This window comes from Perna viridis, chromosome 13, assembly GCF_037379345.1.
Source record: "Perna viridis isolate PV_CMFRI_1.1 ecotype Kerala chromosome 13, ASM3737934v1, whole genome shotgun sequence".
NCBI classification, from domain to species: Eukaryota; Metazoa; Mollusca; class Bivalvia; order Mytilida; family Mytilidae; genus Perna; species Perna viridis.
In genome coordinates this window covers 23,439,247-23,457,478 of record NC_142457.1, presented here as the reverse complement: position 1 = coordinate 23,457,478, position 18,232 = coordinate 23,439,247, and the positions used below count along the sequence as shown (strand labels likewise).

General features: G+C 31.4%; 2 protein-coding genes across 3 annotated transcripts; both read left to right on the top strand.

Moving 5' to 3' along the window:
* Positions 1–3,942: 3,942 nt before the first annotated feature.
* On the top strand, positions 3,943–7,482 carry LOC148600050 (uncharacterized). 2 transcript variants are annotated; one of them, XM_088559442.1, is made up of 6 exons: positions 3,943–4,075; positions 4,754–4,828; positions 5,146–5,283; positions 5,609–5,731; positions 6,771–6,888; positions 7,214–7,482. In XM_088559442.1, exons 2-6 carry the CDS (start codon positions 4,777–4,779, stop codon positions 7,440–7,442), a joined length of 660 nt encoding a protein of 219 aa, XP_088415568.1. In that variant the 5' UTR covers positions 3,943–4,075; positions 4,754–4,776; the 3' UTR covers positions 7,443–7,482. The 2 variants fall into 2 exon arrangements, with proteins under 2 accessions (XP_088415568.1, XP_088415569.1); XM_088559443.1 differs by having other exon boundaries at positions 3,988–4,050.
* Positions 7,483–13,702: 6,220 nt separating this feature from the next.
* On the top strand, positions 13,703–17,893 carry LOC148600049 (uncharacterized). Its single transcript, XM_088559163.1, has 3 exons — positions 13,703–14,917; positions 16,801–16,980; positions 17,507–17,893. The coding sequence occupies exons 1-3, from the start codon at positions 14,846–14,848 to the stop codon at positions 17,570–17,572; spliced, it is 318 nt and encodes a 105-aa protein (XP_088415289.1). The 5' UTR covers positions 13,703–14,845; the 3' UTR covers positions 17,573–17,893.
* Positions 17,894–18,232: the final 339 nt, after the last annotated feature.

The following is an 18,232-nucleotide window of genomic DNA, read 5'->3' as shown; positions in this document are numbered from 1 at the left end:
GAATTTTAAGGTCGAGTGCAACTTTAACTTGATAGCAGGTCAGAGTAACTTTTCTTTCTGTAATGATGCATTGTAATATTTAACTGCGTTCGTGTTTTCAGATGTTTGTTTTTTCTTTAAATATTTTCTGCATTGCATAAACAAAAGACCTGACTATCTGAAATAAAAAAAAATCTAAAATTATTAAGAATTCGATGTAATGTATTTTTTTAATTATGATTTATGCTTGATCTAGTGCCGTTTATCTGTATTCATATAAGATATATTTCTCGACTAAGAGAAAAAAAAACTTTTAATTCAAACCGTTTACAGACGCGACCTCTCAATTTGTTTGTCAACAACAACTTTACTTACTGGTTTCCATATATCAGATTTTTATTATATATGCTCAGACACATACATAGGTCAATCATTATTACATAAATAAAACGACACAGAAATGAGAAGTAATAAATACAGGCATTAATATAGATGCATATGGAGTGCGAAAGGTGATAAATCTATCAAAGCATAGCAAATATTTTTTTTAATGAACACAGAAAGTATATTAAACACATTCAAATTGCCAAAAAAATAGTAAACCACCTATTTTGTTGCGATATGGATGCTCATAATTTAACCTTGCCAAAAACGTATTTCATCGCCATTTTTTACATTAAAAAAAATACATGAAATTCGTCGCCAATATTTTCGTTGCAAAAAGACCATAATTTCTCAGATTTTGGAATGTTATACCACCGTTCTTTTTCAGTTGGTAAGTAGAGAGTACAAATGCGTAACTTTTATCCACATACTGTAATACTTTGGTAATTTGACTGACTAGGTTTCAGTACCGAATGATGTCTTGACAAGCGAGTAGCATTCGCCTGTGGAAGAACCATAAATAAGGCTTTACCATGTATTAAATACCCTGATCCTGCAGAACTTATTAAGTTAATTGATTCGCACAAATGTCACTTATATATGTACCATCGCAAGTATTTTAAAGTATTCAATCTATTTTAATTTGAATGTTTCAGTGCCATGCAGCTTAAAATTTAATCGATAAAGAGAATTACATAATTTGCTCTCATTTTGAACAAGCCTTGCCTAAAACAAAATCATGCGTTCTCTATCACGAATTTGCAAAGGAAATTTTGAACTCTCCATATACCACATAATTTGGGGTAGTGTTTCTAACACCAAGTATATTCTTGAAAAATTGCAAATGGACAATTACATCAATATTTTAAAAGCCCATCAATTTTGTTTTGCAATGCATCCTACTTTTCCTTTAGAATCATAGTATCATCCGTTTACAAATTCACGAAAAAATAAATAAATAAATAGATAAACATGAATTTCGTCTACCATCTTTAATTATTCAATAACTTCAAGTGATACTCTATTGAGCTGTTAAAAAAAAACGCAATTCTTAGGCATTCAGAAAAATAGTTATAATTATTGAATTGAGGTCTATCTTGCGAGCATCTTTTTATGGGTACTTCCATTTCGTGTAGTTTAGTTCTGAACATTTCAGTATTTACAAAAAAGTTACATCTTCACTTATTTCTAAAATATCAAATAAATCACCATCAAAATCTACAAAACCGCTCATGTTCCCACCAACTAATGTGACAATCTATGTGTGAAAAATTAATCATCTCGCTCTTAATTTCTATATATCAGAGGACTATTTAGAACTTTCTTGGGATATATATGCACATCCCCCCAAAAAAAAACACTTCTTACAATGTTGATGTTTTGTTGGAATTTTTCAAAAACTATTCACTGAATGAATTTGCTTTCTGATTTCAAAAAGGTTTAATATTTTGACAATGACATTTTATATACAATAGTAAATCCTCCAGTTTTTATTTTACATATTTACTCTTTTTTTGGAAAAGTAACTATTATCTGATGAGATTTCAAGGTCATCAAATTCACCTGGTGTAAATTTAGTAAATACAAGTTTTTCATATGATTTTATTAGATTAATGAAATCAGGCCTCACAAAATGAGCAATGTTTGTCTTTTCCTTCCCATCTGTGCGTTCTCTCAATCTGTTGACATTTTGGAATTGGATGTTTTAGAAATTGTGGATTTCAAGTTAATTTGCAAAGATATCTCTTAGCACAGCTTCTTTATTTTTATGATTCCCATCAGGGTTAGGAATGGTGCTGGACAGGGCTACAAACATTACTATTACTATTACTTGTTGGACTTTTTGATAAGTCAATAAAGCTGCCGTGCAATGTGTCATTGGCCTGCATTATGACATGCAAGACGTTTGACAGATTGTTTTGATTCGTTGACTCATGTTAGAACATGTTTGCATGGGTGGCGTATAACCGGTATTGGACTTGAATGATCTTACTCTTTCAATTGTTTCTAGCCATGGATTAAACACAAATCAAAGATCAATTATATATATATATATAAGTTTATGCCTTACAACTAACTTCAACTTCCTGTCTAGCTATGCCAATTTACCAAATATACGGAGGTCTGTTTTTATCGAAGTGTTAAAAACACGCTTAAAGTGATAGAATAATTGCATGTTCTTTTGGGATCTTTCTAGTCTGTACCAAGTTTAGATTTCTTCCCTATGCACTGCACTTTCACATAATTTTGCAAATCTTATCACATGGTCTATGCTACGCTATTGTTTTCAAATCGTCAACGATAGTATTTGTTTGGTTTAAAGAGTAATCAAGGGAACCAAGGTTATTGCGGTAATCAGACGAATGGAATCAAGGGACAAAGACAAGACATGGAAAACAGACTTACACAGCAAAGAACATAAGGTAACTAAATTCATATTACAAAGTAACAAAAGCAAATGAGCAACTCGGACTCCACTAAAAACTTGGAGCATGGACTAGGTGCACCGATAGGCTTACCAGACCTCTTTAAAGTTTGACTTGCTAATAAGTTTTTTACATAGAACCTAACACACTTAATTTAAAAAGCAGTATTTGGCATGACACGCGTGCCTTTAGTGTATGCATTATAATGTACCGTGTATAGGAAGAATTGGGATTGATATTGCATACAATAAGGACTTTTTGTAGGATTAAACAGGTCAGTTAAATGTAAGTAGTCCTTTATTTGTTCATTAGTATTACGTATAATCAGTTCTTTATTCCTGATTTAACAAGAGACTCAGACTTTTTTAATTGTGGTTAATGTTGTAATATTTTTCTACAGTGGCCAGATTTAAAAGGGAGAAAATTGTAATCACGCCAAAGTACTTTAGCCATCATTGCATTTTTTCGCCTGTCCCAAGTTAGAAATGTCTGGTCTCTGTATGTATCATTCTTTTTTGTCACTTCCAGTTTACTTTTAGGTTGCTGTTGTAAAACGGGGAAACTATTTTCCTGTACCTGTGAATAATATTTTTAAGCCCAGCTGCAGCCTACCCTTTGATTTAAGAATTAGCTTGCCGTTTATTGGTAACCTGGGTATCCTTGAGTTGCCATTTTCTATCCCGGTGGTGTTGCTGTTTCGTTGACATATTTACAATTTCCATTCTCGTTATATTATTACGTTTTTCATTAAAAAAAAATTCGTTTCGCATACGATTTAAGGCATCGTGTAATGTATGTTATCTTACATATGACAATAATATTTTATTATGGTAATACATAATATTTATCTTACTTCCCTATTAATCGACAAAGTCAATCTGATAAAACGTTGACAGTTGAAATAGGGGATTACGCACTTTATCCATTCTTTGTTTTTTTTAAAGGAAAGATTTGGTAAAAAGTCCATAACTGGTTTAAAAATATGTGATAAACAAATTAATAGATTGCCCTCTTTTTAATGTAACCCTTGTAATCAGCCCGAGATTTTCATTACTGACGGAAAAAATCTGAAATCAACTATGTCGGTGGTGACCTGTCCGTTCTCTAGTATTTCAGTGAAGTGCGTAATGATATTGCGAAATAAATGCAGGAAAAGGCGTTCAGTTAATTTTAATGCTATCTATTTCATAAACATCCTGTATATCATTTGTGTATAAACGTCAATCAGGTGACATTTGCATTGCAGTTTATGAATCAGTTTGTGAGTAACTTGCTTTGTCTTCGAGGTATGATTTAATGATTTTTCTGGCATAATATTATTCCCTTGTATGATTTTCAATGAACAAATTTCTTCAAGCAATGAACCTTATCAAATATATTTGTAATCTCAATTATTTACTTCAAATCAGTTAGATGTGAATTTTAAAAGAGAAAGTAAAATAAGAGTTAAAAATTACATTGCCTGGTATCAAGGTTCAAAAGTCATTTGAATCGGTATAGCAGAACTTTTTGCTGCTTTATGCAGGATTCATATTTAAAACGTTATAATCCGGGTATCTAAATAAATGAACGTGTTTATTGTCATAAGGCAAAACGGTGTATGTCTTATTATATTTTTGTAGCTCTGAAGAAAACAGTATCATCTATTGCATTTTATAATATACATGTATTCGAGAATATTGCCATATGCATTAATGGACACGTGATTGAAAAAAAATGAATACGAAAATATTAAGATTAGTATGGAAAGCATGTACGTAACAATGTTTTGTTTTGATTTATTTTGTTTTTCATTATTTGTGCAGAGCTAATTATCGATTGAACATTTATTTAGTGACATCTTCAGTTTCACAAAATAACTAATCAATATTTAACAAAAAACAATGTTTTAACTCAAATCAGTTTCTGAAAGTTTTAATTTTGTTACAATTTGTGTGTTTTGTTCATCAATTTCGATATTTCAGATTCCTTCTATTAGTACTGCGAGATGGTGCCACTTTCGCTTATTGTGCTGATAATAGTATCACCTGCTTACTCGGGTAATTTTCAATATACCAGAGACCTTTTATTATTTTATAGCTGAGGTCTTTTACTTCTGCCAATTTTTAATTGACCAAAAACCAAAGAAAAAAGGGCAATTTGAATTTAAATTGTCAATTCATTGTCTTATTCCACATTCGACAATAGTCTTTAAAAAACATACATATTAAAACGTGCAACAGTCAATTTATCATTAAAAGTGCAATTATTAACATATATAAACATTTGTATCTTTTATCGGCCTTATTTCAAATTTACTTCATGTTCAAGCAGATAAAGGATCATATTGTTGAGAACTTTTACTGAATATTTACAGTACAATGGCCTAAAGGAACTTACACCCTTCCAAAACCCAATACTGGTTGCCCATTGCATTGGAAAAGTGGTTGGAGAAAACAAGATAATGAGGACAGTCATCCAGAAAATAGCCACTCATCTCGGTTAAATCTTAAAGGTATAAAACCTATTTAAAACAAACATAAGGTGAGGCGACAAGCATTTCGGAAGACCGTAAAATTTAATCATGATTCAATCAAAATTTTATAGTTTCTTATCAAAAAACACAACAAGGTTGTGTTTTTGTGTTAAACGTATTATCGGTTCTAGGAATAACGGAATTATCTTTCTGCCTTGTTTCAATCTGTAATGAGCCAGATGATTAGCCGAATGTGTGTCTCATTTTGTCATTTTTACACCATACTCAATCCAATTATGAAATGTATTTTATGTTTGGAACTTAAATATGTGTTGCTATCACCTTGTTTCTTTTTATAATCTAGGTCATTTCGGACGAAACACAATCCTTCATTATTGTACTAAAGACGAGCATGTTGTAGAAGGCACAGCATATTGGCCAAAGGGAAACTACTGTATATTGAAACAAGGGTTATCTTGCCCAAGAGGTTCGCATACTTACGCATTTGTGGACTAACCGTTTTTGGAGTGATACATCTAAAATGTATGGAAAACCAATGCAATTTGAGAAATAAGTTCAATATTTCAAACTCTGTGAGCTATTGTTCAATCATAATAATTAATTACTACGAAATGGTTTGAAACTTGCTGATTTCGCTACATTTGTTTTATTTTGTTTTGTTTTGTTTTGTTTTGTTTCTTTACTAATATTTTGTATTTATCTTTTGTATTCCTATCAATGCATTTTTCAGCAGGAAACGTTACGCGGTAAGATATCACAAGGCTATTCTTAAGAAACTTTGCACACATATCCCTTACCATCTGAAGGTAAGCTTTTCAAAATTAATAAAACAGCAATTTTACAATCTAGGTGGCAAGAAAATTGTGTATCATTATAGTGTTGGCATGCTTAACAAGATTCTGAGAACCAAAATTGAACGATATAATGCTCGTTGCCATGGGGAAATTGTTTATCACCAAACGTTTGAAATTCCGATTTGGTTGAAATTTGGAAAATAGTGAAATGATATAGTTATCTTAATTTTGAGGTTTCGACGCAATGTGCGCACGAAATATGATTTTTCCTCATGTTTTGCAAAATAGAAATATTAAGTTTTTTTTGTAATTATATACAGTTAAAATGTTCATTGAGAAAATCGAACAGATGATACACTAGCATAAGTATGGACGCGTTTGTCTTAATATTTAATCTCTTGAAACTTGAAAATTAGTAACATATATTTTAAACAACGAACCTTCGATTAGACATTCAGTACTATAAAACCACAAGTACTGACTTTCTGATGGATGAATTTCCAAATTTCACTATTTCCCTTTGTGCCATTCCCCATATTTCATTGTCCAATTCATAAACATATCTTATGTAAAAGCTATATTTACACACGGTCAGACCAAATCCTGGATATTGCTCGTGAAAGTTTCTTTAACTTGAATAGCAGTGGTTTTGATATCATATCACTTGCATTAGGCATTCATTTGCCAAAGAATATATTTCTCTTAAAACAGGATTTAAGACTGGTAGTATCCGTTGGGATGATGAGGACAGTAGAAATAAAAACGCACAAGATGGTGTTTTGCCAAGTGGGTCATACGGTAAAAATACCCTCATTAACTATTGCTGCAGGTAAATAAAAACTTTTGGCAATGATTCAGGGTTGTTTTCTAAAAAAAATAATAATAAACAAAGTAACACAACAAAACAACAATAGTTTTTTTTCTCAAATACCAAATAAAAATGATTTTTTTCTTTGGCGCAACAGCAATTAAGACGTTATTTTTCTTTTTGAATACGTTAAATTGTAAATTTCTCATTAGTTTTGATTTTGCTTATTTGCGATAAAAACAAATACTCTGCTTATTATCGTTGTAACACCTTACATTCATAAAGCGATCTAGAATTGACTACCCGAACATTTTCAAATTAATAATTATTGTAACATTATTCTTAGAGCCGATGGATCTCATAATATCGAAATCCAGCTCCCAACAAAAACGCCCTTTTATCTACATGAATTTAAAGCAGGATGTCAGAAGGTAAAGGGCATGAACGTCCAGTTAGAATGGGTTCAGATGGACGACGAGAATTCTAGAAACCGGAACTGGGCAAGCGGAAGTCATCCTAGAATTGGTAGAAAAGGAAGTCTTACCACACTCTATTATTGTTATTATTTTAAGTGAATGTTCAACAAACTTAAGGCAATTAAACACTGAAACGATATCTTATTCTATATCAAAAATTTAAACACGCATGCACTTAAGCTATTTATTCTAAAAAAGCGGACAATTGACCACGTTCGCCATATTCTTCCCGCTTAATAGATGAGGGTATAAATACGGTAGTGCTTTATACTTTACATATCTTCTTTTATTAGTACATATCAGCTTGGACAAAGAGGTTTTAAAATATATAAAATGTGTTATATAATTACTATCCGAGCTTAATCTTTACGGGTTTAGCATACAGCTTTTAATTATTGATTTGCATTACAAGTGGTGTAGTCCGATTGTTTAGTTTTTACATCTGTGAGCATTTGAAATAACAAACGGTCGGCATTCCAATGCAAACCAATTATAATCCTCTACTTGCTGACTTATCCATTCACTGCTAGATTTATGAGACTGACTTTATTGTTGATCTGAATGGAAGAATATCGTTTAGCTAGATACTCTAATCTCAGTTTCCGCTATACACATGTATATATTAGAAGAACATTTTATAAACATATGAATTGAGCTCTTAACGTACATTATTCATCTGTCAAGGAATTTTTACATATCCTGCCGTACTTTTCTTACGCAAATATGCTTAAGGACAGGATAAAAAGATACAAAATATATTACAAATGCAATCAGTCAGTTGGGAGGTATATATAAGAATTTGAATTATAGTTTTTTCTTCCTATGAAACAATTTATGCATCGAATTGGTCCGTTGTCACGTCACACTATATGTGTTCACAATTTTTAAATGCTTTCCCTTTACTTTATTATCGGCACCCTTTTTTATATTATTATTTTGAGTACTTCTAGATCTTGAATTCTCGTCTAACATTGAATCTTGAACGACTACGGTACAGATATACCAGTTATATTCTAAATATTTGCAATACAAACGTTATTTGTATTTTTATACTAATTATTAAAATGTATACATTTTTTCCATAAATTACATATTTGCCAATGTAGGCAACTAGTATGTCACTTCTTGCTTTGCATAATTCAGCGACCAAACTATTTAAAAACATTTGGTAAGCTCATTTTTGACAGTATAAATAGATCTAATGCAACTTTTGTAACATACAAGAACAAAACAACAATTGCCTTTAAAGACTTATCCAATCATTCGTTATGTGAAATTGTTATTTAACGTTATTATTTCGGAATTAGACGTTAACAGGATTCCGGGGAATTCCTGTCAACGAACATAGTAGACGTGACAACTATTCTAAACTTGTATAAATGTTAGTGACTGGGAAGCAACAAATACAACGTAACATTTTCTTAAATAGCATGATCTAGATATTTAAATGTACAAGAAATACGTACTTGTATGGGGAAAGCTTCCCATGTGGGGGATCGGGAATTAGGAATGGGAAAGGTGTATTCAGGGTAGGGATTTTGAATTTAGAGGATGAGGGAACTAATCTCATGGTATTTATTTACCTAAAAATATGTAAAATTCAAATACTAATAACAGCTGAAAAGTTGAAGAATTTAAAAATATAGAATTTAATTTGAAAATTTAAATATCTGATAAAAAAAATATGCAATGGGATTGGGTGGGGGATAGGGGATTTGTTTATGGGGAATGAGCATGGGGACAATGGGGATGATATATGGTATAAGTGGGAAGTTTATATCATACAAGATATGTACTCATAAAAACACATGTCGATTCAAAAACAGAGCAATTTAAACCATGTGAAACATAACGATATCGAAGCCTTGGTGTTAGAGGTTTGAATTTTGTGATACGTTAGGCTTCGGATATCCTGTGAAATAACTCAGGTCAAACAAGTCTCAATACTGGGTTACTGTTTACCAAAAGGAAGTTTGTGAATCTAAACGACTGGAAACTCAAAAGGCAGCCTTTTTGTAATACATTTGTAACTAATACATGTAAATGAAATCATAAGAGGGAACAACGGGTTAAATATAAAAAAAAACTCACCATTAAAAAGGAAGCAAGTAGACAGTACCAACCAATTGCTTATATAAAAGGAAATTAAAAAAAAACAAGAAACTGATAGGTACAAACAGCAGATCAGTGCGATTTAACGACACACACTAACTGTAAGTAGTAGACAATCCATCACACTGAGAAGTAATTCAGTTCCATCCTAATACTGTAGTGTCTAATTTCGATTTCAATACAAACATTTATCATGTATACATATGCATGGTCATGTTCGTTTTTATGTTATTACAATGGATGCAATTCAGACAAAGATCAAAGGAGTACGTCTAAGTTTTGAAATGAATATTATGTTGACAATCGAAAGCAACTACGATTCTTTTTAATGTATATTATAGAGATTTTGTTTAAGAAATGTTCTTTTGTAAGTTTAAAACGATTTTTTAAATGAGATGAAAATCCGTTATTGTCATTTTAATTTTCACTGACTCAATATTTCTAAATTAAGTGCATTCATATAATAGCTTAACGTGAATACACTCCCTTAAAAAAATGTTTTGTTTTGGCATCTTAGAGCTTTTTTTCCATGAGAGTTTAACAAAACCACGACTTTTTTAAATAGAATATTTGAAGTAGAGTTATAACAAAAAAGCTGCCTTCAGGTAATACAAGTGTCATACAATATTTGGTCCCCCCCCCTGAAATATTGACCTCGGTGTTAAAATATCATAGCCAAATAACAGGTAACTATTTAGTTTATACTAGTAGAACTTCCCACCGAATATAAGAGTTTTGAAGGCAATAGTGAATATAATGCTACATATTTTATATAACAATGCTTGTTCTACCTTTTGTTTGGTTTAGCAGGTGGATTTGGTTTATTTACAGACTGTCTTAACAAATTTTAAGGTACGGTTCAGAGAGATTGGTTACCCTTCATGATATCAAGTTTTGGTATTATTTGGTGTTTTTTTGTGTTTGTCTTTTCATTCAGAATTTTAAGATCATGTATTTAGACATTTGGCTTGGTTTTCAAGATTTCAGAACACTATAATTTGTTGGTTTTTTTTCTATATGTAATTGAACTACATTTCATTGTTTTATTTTATTAAAGGAATAAATAAAATAATAATAATTCTTACAAATGTATAATGTTTAATTTGTTTTTCGACAAAAAAAAAAGGGAAACATCCAATTTCAAATATCAAAGTTCTTTGACCCAATCCATGTTGTTTAAGCTTGCAGATCAAGTGTTGTTATTATTGTTGTTGTTGACAAGTCTAAAGACATTTTGTTCAAATTTCAAGACACGTTTGTTTGCTATGTATGTGTCGCAAAAATGTGTTAAGGGAAGAATAAGGCTAAGTGCAGATTAAAAACTTTAATTGAATCTGATTTTCTTTTTAATTTTAGTGTTTGTTTTTATATATATATATAAACAATAGGGAAACCAATATATTGATTTTGATCACAAATTTTTTTTTCACAACAAAAAATAATAAACATTCCTTAAAAACACTGATGTCAATCTTAACACAACTGTTATAATATATCAAGTCAACAAAAATACTGAGCATCGTAATAATTAACTGCAATAAATATCATTAAATAAACACCAGCTTTTTAAGATTGCAGTTCACCAAGATTTTTTAAAGTATCAAACGGCCAAATATTTCAAATGAATCATAAATGACAAAATGTTTATAACTTGTAAAATGTGAATGACGTAAGGTATGATTTCACTGACACAAATGACTTGCTGTAATATTTTGTTATATAAAACTCAATATGACACCTATGCATATGTATATTTACCGAAAATGTTCCACAAAATATCCCTTAAAATGCTGGGTATGCGATCTATTAAATTATCTAAGTACGTGGGCTTAGATAACCCCGTGCACTCTTTATGTTTTCTTAATTTTCAAATACTCAAAAAATGGGGTTTTCAATTTGTTTACCTAAATTACCATACATTTTCAACAAATTGCACTTTTTAGCTTTTTGCTCAACTGAAATTTGGTATCATTCGATGTACAATCTAATTTTCTACATTTCTGTATTACCGCACTTTTGTTTTTGGTGGGATAGGATTTTATATTTTTCATTTTGCCTGAAACCCCTGGTTGTTATTGCAATTTCCTTGGTAGTATTGTAAGCTAGAACACTGGGCTATATAATGATATCTATATGCATTTAATTTCCAAACATATACTGTCCAAGGGAAATGTAGACAATGTAGGTTTATACTGAAGCAGAATCCGAGATCATTCTTTGGCAACAAATTGAGTCGGTAATGGAAGGTATAAAGGTACCTGAAAATTACCGTGAAGTTGATGAGTGGGGGTGAGTACGGTAGATCCCTAAACCCATGGACTTGTATGTATCTACATAACTACATCCAGCTGAGAGTTTTGGTATCGATGTCTCAACAAAACTGTATTTCTCTAAGTGGTATCAACGTAGCGTGCTCACTTCCAGTGCGGTGGATCGCAGGTTTGAGTCATACCAAAGACTCTAAAATTGGTAATCACTGCTCGGAAGTCAGAAAACAAGTATGCTTTTGTTTGTGTCAGCTACATATAGCACAACATAAGGTAGTTCAGCATGCGGACTGAAGTGCATAAATATTTTTGTCATAGGATATTCGACAATCACCCATCTATCTCCGTCAGATCGAGATTTTTTTAGATAGTTTCCATAATTAACCTCAACAAAACCGAATTAGAAAGGCTTCCCTGATAATAAAATGTTGCGAAAGAAGATATGAACACATTGTGGACGAAGTTTAATTGAAATAACGTGTAAAAGCAATTTCAATGATTTTTTTTGTGAAGTGGAAAGAGGATTGTATTTATCAGTACGTGTCACTGTTTTTTAGTCGTATTGTTTTTTCTTTTTTTTAAAGCATTAAGTATATAATCAGGGTATAAAACTTTAGCAGATAGCTTAACCTCGATAAGTAGATTGTAGTTTGGATGATTTGGCACTGAAAACATAGAAATGAACATTTATATACATTCACACTGCTCAATGCTCACCGTTGATATTGAAATCCCGTTGATACATTCAATTACATCAACGATTGTATTTGATATTGACAATAACGGCATTAAAACGTATAATGATTTACATGCTGGTTCTCACAGGTCATGAATGTCGTAATAAATAATTCAGTAAAGCATGATAAAAATGCAAAACATGCTCTTGTGTCTAAACTACTGCATCTGTAGAATCCGTTGCTGGTAAAGTCAGTTTTAGGAGTTTAATAACTCTTTCGCTGATGATTTTTAATTATTTCCCATATGTTGTACTATTTTGTGCAATGATATGCATTTCATTTTATTTCAATAGAATTTGTTGTACTATTTAATTTATTTACTAACCAGAAAACGACATCTCGCAAGGGTGACCTTGGCCGAATGGTCCTGCAATACAAAATGCATTGAACAAACAAGTCAATACAATTTCAAAGATGTTCATTTAGTCTGTATTTCAAGGACAATTTGAAAGGTCTTTTGTATACGTAGATGTTCGTAACCCAGAATAAAAGTAGTGTAAAAATGTGTAACACATGATAACAGTGGAACATTTATCTAGAACAAAATAACTGAAGAAACACCAAGCACCTCGACTACACTCAACTTAAGATAGCGGAAGTCCTCTGAGAATGTTTTATCATCTATTAAGTTAATAAATCAATCTATCAAGCATGTTCATTGATTTTTCTATTTCAATAGGTCAAAGCATATTAATGAAATGCTAGAAATGATCAATATACCATGATTAACGGTATTTAGTTGGTTTTTTTTTAATAATCATTACAATGACAGCTTTATAAATGTCTGGAAGATTTGATAGTTGTCTTCCAGCTATCAGATGAATTCAAGCAGCAGATGAAATATGTTTCAAAACTACTTTGAAATCAATTCACCATCCGTTTGTTCATTTAACTGTGTATATGTAATATAACAGATTTTTCTATTAAACAGTTGCTGTAATGCCGGAAATAATTCAACATCTTAATGACGCCATTAGCATTGTATTATAAATTGAACAAAGTCCCATTGCCTTTAAGCTTCTATTTTAAATATTATAACTTGTTCCCAGAAATTGTAAATAAACACCAATTTGACAATGCACTCTTTGAGATCTTTTTCTCTTTATTTGAAATAACCTTTGGGTGATATTCTCATCACTCTATTTGTTTTGAATTTATTCATTTTAATTCTATAAGTCTCTGGCAAAATTATATGCACCTGAGATGTTTGTTTGCTGTGCATTTCAATCAAAATACTAATCCTTTTTATAAAAAATCAGAAAGCAGATGTAGACTCCGATACTTTATTCTGATGGTGTTACTAGCAAAATATACAAATTTCATACCAGAGACTATTTAATTACATGTTTTCTGGTAATGCTAAATAGTGAATATAATGCAACTATCGAATTGGAAGAAGTTTTGTTTGGCGATGAATAATATTTTTCTGCAATAATCATGTTATTTTAAAGATAGCATGTGTAAATTAAAATCATCTTTTCTGTTCATTTTCAAATTTTGAAAACTATTGATGGGAATTGTACGTTGAACAAAAAAAAAAAAAAAAAAACAATTCAAGCATATCTTTAAAAATGTGTATCTATTGAAACAGTCAATCAGCAAGGAAACCATATAAATACATTTTTTGTATCAATAATAAACTTCAAACTAATATCCTAAATATGTTGTGCTGACTATACATTTGATACTGCAATTTATTTTGCAAAATTCATTTGTGCATTTTGTTTACTATTGACACTGTACTTGTATTTGGAAACTTTAAAATTCTTAATTTAAAGTATATAGGGAAAGGAGATTAGGTATTTTGTATGAGGGATTTGTATTTGTAATAGGAGGAATGATGAAGGCGATCTTTACAGTATATATTAGCTATTCAATCTAGTTGAAACCAACGTTTAGCTGTTGGTAATAATATGATGATATCAATATTTTTTTTTATCGCGAGGAGCGATGTGTGTCTCGAAAGGTGCAAGCCATGCTGACCCGTTCTTGTCATCGGATATTATCAAGGTGTTTTGCCTGCATTTGTAGTGCATTTCGTTTCGTGTATTTTCATTGTCAGTTCATGCGTTCTTGGTCGTGCAATACAATAACAACCGTTTATAGATATTATGTTTTACCTTTTGATATAATGACAGTTTCTTTTTCAGATAAACAATTACTCTCCATCTCAGGATTTATGCTGGAAATGGTATTTATTTTATGGGTTCTTTTTCCGAAAATGCTGCCTTAAAAGCAGAACCGTTTTCACCAGAGAAAAGAGAAGTCCTTGCAAAGAGACATATACTGAAAGACCACAACGTAGCATCTGATGTTTTCTCGATAATGTCTATTCATGGTAAAACCCTGAACGAAGGCGATATATCAATTGAATGGAATTTTGGCCATGGCGTTTTGTAAGCATGGAGTGCAGTATCAGGAAAACGGCAAATGGAAGGATGCTGAAGCAGTTTTTGATGTAAGTACTGATTAGTTAATACTTTCCTGAACGTCCTAATACTTTCGAAACAACCATTTTGTGGTGCTAATCGAGAAAGAAGAAAAACTCTTGAGGCATATATATGTTGCCAATTAGTCTAAACATTCGTTCAAATGCTATATTTTGTGGATTTTGTAATTTTCTTTGAACATTGAATATGAAATACTTGAAGCCAATGTCCAATGCAAAAGTTATCAAAAATTGCTTTTGTCTGCCCCCTTTAGGCCTGATGCTGTTTCCATGGTAAGAAGGAGTTAATCACCGCAAAATATGTTCTGCAGATTAGTTTAAACTTTCATCGAGTTTGAAATGTTTGGCACTATATATAAATTACTATGAATGTTAGGTAGAATCACTTGTGTGAAAATTAAATACACATCAGCAAAAACCAATGAAGAAATGTTCATGAAAGCTAAATTTGAAAATAGTAATTTCGTTTTCCTAACTAATTAATCGCTTTTTATAATACTTTGAATTTCCCATGCCCGTGGTTTCCACAATGATCTTGTGACCTAATGAAGTTGGTTTGTTACGTGAAAGTAAATAGGGAATTGATTACGATGTCAGAGGAAAACACAAATTTAATAGTTTTCTCGTCATAATTTCAAACCGAATATACAGAAGACGAAATTAAGGCACAATGTAAGCAAATGTCAGACAACATGGACGAAGTGTGGAATTTGCAGCTAAAAAGCTAGTATGTCTAAAGAAAATCCGATTAGTGCTCGTGGTGCCGGTCAAACAAAAACTTTTGTTTATATCTCTGTATCATTTGTGCAGTCGTAAGTTTGACAAGACAGCATCTTATGGTGATCAGAAAAACAGGATCGTAGAAATACTTCTTCATTGTTTACAAATCATACAGTGCAGTAATAGTATCAGTACCAAACAAACTTAGTGACGTTACGAGCTAATCAGATGTTATCGATAAAAAAATCAATACTATTAGCTTACGATCTTCCTTTAGATAGCAGAATTCTGCAAAATGGCTATCTACATTTATTTCCTTATGCAATTTACAAAATTGCATTTATTTATTTATTTTTGTAAACATAGGTATAATTTATCATAAGAGGCTAAGGTGGTCTTTCCTTCTGAGTTGTACACTTTTAATAAACTTGATATCATATCAGTTAATGTTTTATGTGACATAATTTGAAAATCCAACGTAAAGCGAGAAGAAGAAGAAGCTGAACAAACAACAAACAGATATTATAAACAGATTACACACGAAGAAAAAAAAATACATTATGTATTATACACACATAATAGATCAGGAATAAAAGCAATGTGAAGCTCAGAGATATCATACTAATCCCCGACAGACCGTCTTTACAGACAAAAAGAAATATTGACGTCATGATTAAAAACCCATATACATGTTTTTTAAAGCAAATCGTGATATTTGACAACTGCAAAACATTCTTTACGAAATATGGAAATGCCTTTCGTATTAAAATAATACGCTAAATTTGCTGTAACTGGTAATAATAGAAATAGACACTTCAGTATGTATTTACTTTCATACAGGCATTAGTTAATGAATGTATATGAATCATGTAAGATTAGCTTTATACATCTTAGTGCAAAGATGGCCATGTTCAGTGAGATATCCATTTTGTTTCTGTAGAAATCATTAAGTATTTTTTTTTGCTTTATGTTAATTTTGATTTCATGATTCACTGCTTTGTGGCATCAAGTTCAAGGTCAAATTATTAAATTGAAAAAAAGATAAAAAAAGTGATGGTTAATGTTTAATCGTGAATCTTCTCTTGCAATAATCTAATTTTGTCAATTTCGAATATTTACAAGTATGTCATCTTTGCATTTTGTTTTGTTTATTACTATATTTCTCTTTATAGAAAGGTAAGGCTACCTCTGATGTTCAACCATTAACAGCGTTGTGCATGTTGTGCGGAACAAAGTCAGAGAAGCACATTATATATCCTAAGGGAAACAGTTTTGTGTCTCAGTTGGAGAAAGGAGTTGTCCTCAATTTCCCAGCCGATACTGTATCAAAATACCAGGAAATCGAGTTTGAGGTATTTCATTTTTTCCGCTGAAATCAGAACGTACAATATAGTATATATTATAGTAGCGTATGAGTAAGTCCGGGGTAGAAGAAAGAAGAAAGGAAAACTATGACACATTGAGTAAAGCAGTTTTCATGGTGCAAATGACTACATCCAAACAATTCACGAGTTCATGTTGACGACCACAACACTTATGTAGTGATGGCATCAATCTTGTAACAATATACCCCTGATCCAGACATCTAATTGTATAAAGTCTAGCGCGATACTAAAAGACTACGTAGTTACGGCAAACTCTTGCATATGAAAACAAAATGATTATCGTTTGATTGTGTTGAAAATTCAACATGAACAAAAACAGGACAATCTGAGCTCAAAACAAGTAGAAAACACTATTGTGCAGAAGCAAATTTACAAAAATAAGAAAAAAACGAATAAAATAAAAAATGAAAAATAAATTCATTGTTTTTTTTTTTTTGGTTTTTTTTTCAAATTTACATCAACACTCTTTTTACCAATTAGATAATTTCTGTAGATTTTCCGACAACAATCGACGACGACGAAGAAGAAGGCATTTTATCCGGGCACATATCAGGGTTGACGTATTGCCTAACCACCAGTCACGTAGTGTTCGAAAAGCCTGTAACGATAGAATTACCATTCAACTATGTAAAGGAATACCCAAATGATGGAGATGATGATTCAGACAAAGAATGGAAAAACGTGGTTTTGAAACTCGACGAAAACAAAAATCTTACGCCGATGCAACTCGAAACTTAAGTTGGCAAAGGCAAAGCCTCAATTCATGTTACTGAGTTCAGCGGGTAAAAAACTGTTTCAATGTTCGTTTTGTGGTACAGCTCTTATTTGAACAATATACTATTTTACGACTCCCCATATGGAAAATCTCAATTGATTTAATTACTTCTTTCCAACATCTAAACTGTGATTTCAACTAGATGCAATATTTAAATAATAAAGTTTAATGCAGATACTGTAAATTCCCATAATTTAAAATATCAATCCCTCATACAAAAACCCTATTCTGTACCATAGATTAAGAATTTCGAAGTTTCCATATATGAGTGCAGTAATATTAATAAACAGAATGTCAATTTGCAGTTTATAAAACAAATGCAGTACTGTCTCATAGCTATAATCACCAAAACTTGTTTTTGATATCAGTTAGTCATTCGATTTATATTCTTCGTTGCTGGTTATTCGGTATGGTTTGGTTGTTTCAAAAGATACAAATTTCTAA

What these genes read in the sequence shown, in the direction of transcription:
- LOC148600049 (XM_088559163.1), top strand. Translation starts at nt 14,846, where the DNA reads ATGGCGTTTTGTAAGCATGGAGTGCAGTATCAGGAAAACGGCAAATGG. An exon ending in ATGCTGAAGCAGTTTTTGAT is followed by an intron (nt 14,918 to 16,800) that starts GTAAGTACTGAT and finishes TTCTCTTTATAG; the next exon opens with AAAGGTAAGGCTACCTCTGA. An exon ending in ACCAGGAAATCGAGTTTGAG is followed by an intron (nt 16,981 to 17,506) that starts GTATTTCATTTT and finishes TAATTTCTGTAG; the next exon opens with ATTTTCCGACAACAATCGAC.
- LOC148600050 (XM_088559442.1), top strand. Translation starts at nt 4,777, where the DNA reads ATGGTGCCACTTTCGCTTATTGTGCTGATAATAGTATCACCTGCTTAC. An exon ending in AGTATCACCTGCTTACTCGG is followed by an intron (nt 4,829 to 5,145) that starts GTAATTTTCAAT and finishes GAATATTTACAG; the next exon opens with TACAATGGCCTAAAGGAACT. An exon ending in ATCTCGGTTAAATCTTAAAG is followed by an intron (nt 5,284 to 5,608) that starts GTATAAAACCTA and finishes TTTATAATCTAG; the next exon opens with GTCATTTCGGACGAAACACA.